This window comes from Hoplias malabaricus, chromosome 13, assembly GCF_029633855.1.
Source record: "Hoplias malabaricus isolate fHopMal1 chromosome 13, fHopMal1.hap1, whole genome shotgun sequence".
Lineage (NCBI taxonomy): Eukaryota > Metazoa > Chordata > Actinopteri > Characiformes > Erythrinidae > Hoplias > Hoplias malabaricus.
The window spans coordinates 37,153,356-37,157,810 of record NC_089812.1 but is presented as its reverse complement, the minus strand read 5'-3'; the positions used below and the strand labels follow the sequence as shown (position 1 = coordinate 37,157,810).

Here is a 4,455-nt window from a genome sequence, read left to right as displayed (position 1 = left end):
GTAATTCACTGGCAATGGTTTAAGGGTGAGGCTGATAGAAGAGCCTCGAGTTCATGAATATTCATAAACCAGACGCGAGCACGGCGTCTGATTGGTCTACCTACTGTCTTTCGCAGTCGCTTTTTACTTTTCGATTTATTTTATTTTGATTACACTGAAGAGCTGACCTCAGTCTCAGACATAAGTTATTCCACACTTTGCTGGGGCTAATTACACAGCGTCATTTACTTTGGCGACTTGTCTCCTCCAGTTCCTGAAATGCACTTTTTATCCTCACAATATGTTAAGCTTGCTATATATAAGAGTTTATATCAGAAAGAGGCAAAAGGGCTTTCTTAAAAACAGTTTATAAGAGCGCTTATGAACAACTCCTCAGGAACAAACGACGTTGTGGCGGCAGCGTCTACACGGTCTACAGAATACATTTAACTGTACTTTTATGTTTAAGCAAAATAACGCCTAAATTGAGTACTGTGGAGTTTTTTTTTCTCTCAATGTGACTGACTGATTGCTTAAATATCTGGTATAAATGTCTGTCCTATTAAATCTGACAGATTTGCAATTATTTAGCTCATGGTGACATCAAGCGGTGGAAGAGAAAAACTACATACTTATATATATAACCAGAGTAAATTCTAACACATTACTCCGTCTTTTCACTCAGTTTCATTAACTCTATTGAAAAAAAAAATCTATATTTATCATTAGAACAATATGTAACACCTACTCAAACTCCTGAATGTCAAAATCCCTCTTCAAATGCAGAGTAGCATTAAATATTATTCACTAATGAGCAATAGCTATTTGTCCACTTAAACTTTGAATTCATTCACACAATATTCTATATTAAAAAAAAAAAATTCCCCTGATTTGCATCTGATACAATGTACTAACAAAACACAAGCTACATATTCCTTCAAGGACTCTTGGGGAAGGAAGGAAAAAGAATTATATAAAAAAAAAAATAAAGGGAAGCAAAACAGTATCAAATCATAATAAGGTCATAAAAAGCTATTTACACTTGTTGGATTAGAATAACCATTTCCCACCACCCACTTCATACACAGAAGCTGCTTCCCATAAAAAAAATACCAACCTGCACAAACTTATTAAATCATATAAAACAAGTCAGTCCCCTGAAACCACTAATAAAGACATGTAAACTCCTTAAGTCAGTGTTGTACAGATCGTGTATTCAGACACCTTTCAACTGAAGCATGAGACTTTATGAAATCAGTGTTGTTTATGTACAAAAATATACTGGGGGTCACACATACAGGAATTAAGACAAACTTTTCCCAAAATATTAAACTACATCTCTACACTATAGCACCTTGTGACTGATTCCTTTAATAGCACAGTTATAGCAATAATGCTCTAATCACAATTGGCTGGAATAGAGGGGAGGGGAGGAAAGAAAGGGGGAGGGGAAAAAATAAAAATAAAAAATACATTTGGTATAAGACTTCAACGACTTAAACCAGTGCAACATTTGTACATTTAAAAGGTTAAAAACATTTGCTTGTACAAAATGAAAGAGGCATTTCATATTTACTGTGTACTGTAGGGTTTTATTACTTCTACAAAAGAGGGTAAAGGACAAGCAACACCCCCCACCCCCAAATCAAATCCCACAAATTAAAAAAACAAAAAACAAAAGTAGGTAAAAAAACGTTTGGAGCATTTTAAAAAGGATTGGTACACAAGTTTAAACCACTTGACATTTAAGTGTAAAATGTCCATGTTCAAAGCTGTAACAACTGCCATCCCATTTTCAGAAGAGATGAACACTTTCTGCCAATCATTTAGCTGGTATCCATCTGTGGATAAAAGAACAGCAAGTTAGATAGTGATCATGGACAAAACATTACTGAGAAAAACACATTTTATACCAAGAAACTATACCCTGGCATTGTAGGCATCTAGTTGGGCATCCAGCTCTTCTGCAGAGAGCTGCTGTTTGTTATTGCCTCTTCCTCCACCACCTCCTCCTCTGCCACGGCCTCTGAGTCCACCACCGCGACCTCCACGAGCTCTCTGAACACCCCCAAAGCCACCGGCTCTGCTTCTGTTCATGCCTCCACGACTCAGACTGAATTTGGGGAAAAAAAAAAAATAATAATAAATACAAAAAAAAAAATGAAAAAAAAAAAAATGTACATTTTACCCAATTCAAAGTCTCAGAAAATCAACAGTAGACAAAAACCATTACTTACCCCTGCATCGGGGTTCGTCTCTGTGCATCTATCTGTGATGTGACAAGCTGTATATTCATTGGACGACCTTGGGGGGAAAAATTAAATAAATAAATATACACATATTACTGTGCATTTATTACTCAAAGTAAAATGTTCTACTTTTCACTAGCTCTTTTTAAACTTACCATCCAGAGGGACACCATTGTACTGTTTCATGGCTTTCAGTGCATCTGCTTTCCTCTCAAAGTGGACGTCCGCAGTACCAAGGCTCCGCCCTGACCGGTCATAATGAACCGCTGCCTTCTTCAAAGTGCCAAATTCAGCAAAGAGTTCCTGGAGAACAAGAGAAAAGTTTAATAAGCCAATCCATTGCTACAAAGCACCTTATGTTTCAAGAGTCAAGTCCTTCTGGCAAGAGTGTACCTGTATATCCGCATCTGAGACTCCAAAGTCAAGATTTGATACAAGCAGTTTTCCTCCGGTTTCCACACCAGCTCCTCCACCACCACCTCCTCCTCCTCCTCCTCCAGCACTGGCACTGTAGCCATTGTCAAACAGGTCATGCTGCCACTTGTCAGGGAGCTGCTTGGGCTGCAACAGATGAAAGAGAACGCACCTGCTGACTTCGGATCCCGTCTGTCACTGACAGTCCACTCGGCTGGTGCTGGGGCAAGCAGGGGGCTCCACCTCAACAAGGCCAGGGGCACCGAGTGTGCTTACTGATTTCCAGCAATCCCTGCCCACCCCATCACTATAAATAAGTGTTAGCCAATGCAAGGATGGAAAAGAGCACAGAAGTGCACAATACTATCCCCCCTTCCTTTATCTTCCACAAACACACCCATAACCGATTTAAAAATTAACCTAATCCAAGCAAAGCCCAAATAAAAATCAGCTACAAACAGCATTTCCATGGAAAACCCAATTAAATGAAAGTGTAAATCAATCCCACCACAGGTTGCCCACCCTCCAGGTAGTTGGCAACAACCACCTACAACCCCCAAAGAGTCTCTTGCCGTTCACTCCAAATGAACGCCTGCAGGCCTTTCCAGGAGGTGATCCGCATTATGATCTCTCCGATGGGGAAATGGTGAGATGAATTGAAAGTCCATTGAAGGGGAAGCCAAAAATTGAGGGGAGAAAAAGGTGTCCATCACTGGTGTGTTGTTAAGGCTTCGTCAAAAAACGACCACTGAGCGTCCATTTTGAAAGCACGCCATTTTGCCACAGCCTGTAACTAATTAGGCCAACTTTCTGAATCTTTTTATATTAATATTTATAGGATATTTAGAATATATGCAGATTGGGAAAAAAGTAAAAGTCCGTTTACGTTATATTGTAACACTAAAAAGCACTGAGACTGAAGATGGGCTCCAACCAAACAAAAGATGCAAAAGTAGGTCGGCCATTTAAAAAACAAAAACAAGGCTGAATCTCCGACTGGCGTCGTTGGTCATCTCTGTAGCATTTTGAACGTTGAGTGAATGATCAACGTTGATGGTGCGGAAACACGAACTGGGAAAGCCACCATTTCGTTGACAAAGGGTGATGCCGTATCCAAAATGGCGCCGGACGCTGTACTGTAGCAGACAAGCCTTTAGCCACGATGTAGCAGGGTTAGCCACTCGCTCCAGACTCTTGACAGAAGGACAAACGGGTTTTGGGGGAGAGAAAACAATGCAAAATACAGCCTTCTTAACTTTACACGGCAATTTAACGAGCTTCTCCACAATTACATTTCCAGAGAAACTCCCAAGGGAGAAGGGGCACCGTAGCGAGCCTAGAAAGAGAAAGGGACTTCACCCAGGCACTTTGGTCGTGCTCGAGGTTTGCTCCTCTTTCTCAGCCAATTTTCGTTATCTTTCTCCTACCCTGCTGTACGGAGTGGGTCTGCTTCTGCCGCGGCTCAGGTTCTGTCGGTTCCTCATGACTCCTGTTCCACCGCCGCGGCCTCCAAAGCTTCCGCCCGCTCCACCGAGCCGCCCGGCGCTTCCTCCAGCGCCGCGGCCGCCGCCAGCGCCTCCACGTCCGCGGCCTCCTCTGCCCCCGCGGCCCCCGCCGCCACCCCGCTGTTTGTTCTGCTTAATGATGTCGTCCAGTGACATATCCATCTTGTCTACCATCGTTTCACTCTGTTACGCACTACACTCACTTTCGATTAAAACAAGCGTAAACCCGTTCACTACGACCCAAACTGACTCTGAACCGCGCGATCGGAGGAAGAAACAATCCCACACCCGCGTAAACGGATCTTATA

General features: G+C 42.1%; 1 protein-coding gene across 1 annotated transcript; it reads right to left on the bottom strand.

The window, feature by feature from the left end:
• Nucleotides 1-1,141: 1,141 nt before the first annotated feature.
• On the bottom strand, nucleotides 1,142-4,455 carry alyref (Aly/REF export factor). Its single transcript, XM_066642052.1, has 6 exons — nucleotides 4,070-4,455; nucleotides 2,622-2,789; nucleotides 2,384-2,531; nucleotides 2,217-2,283; nucleotides 1,906-2,092; nucleotides 1,142-1,820 (listed from the first exon to the last, which is right to left on the bottom strand). Exons 1-6 carry the CDS (start codon nucleotides 4,319-4,321, stop codon nucleotides 1,806-1,808), a joined length of 837 nt encoding a protein of 278 aa, XP_066498149.1. The 5' UTR covers nucleotides 4,322-4,455; the 3' UTR covers nucleotides 1,142-1,805.

What these genes read in the sequence shown, in the direction of transcription:
- alyref (XM_066642052.1), bottom strand. Translation starts at nt 4,321, where the DNA reads ATGGTAGACAAGATGGATATGTCACTGGACGACATCATTAAGCAGAAC. An exon ending in GACCCACTCCGTACAGCAGG is followed by an intron (nt 2,790 to 4,069) that starts GTAGGAGAAAGA and finishes CATCTGTTGCAG; the next exon opens with CCCAAGCAGCTCCCTGACAA. An exon ending in AGACGAACCCCGATGCAGGG is followed by an intron (nt 2,093 to 2,216) that starts GTAAGTAATGGT and finishes CCCCAAATTCAG; the next exon opens with TCTGAGTCGTGGAGGCATGA.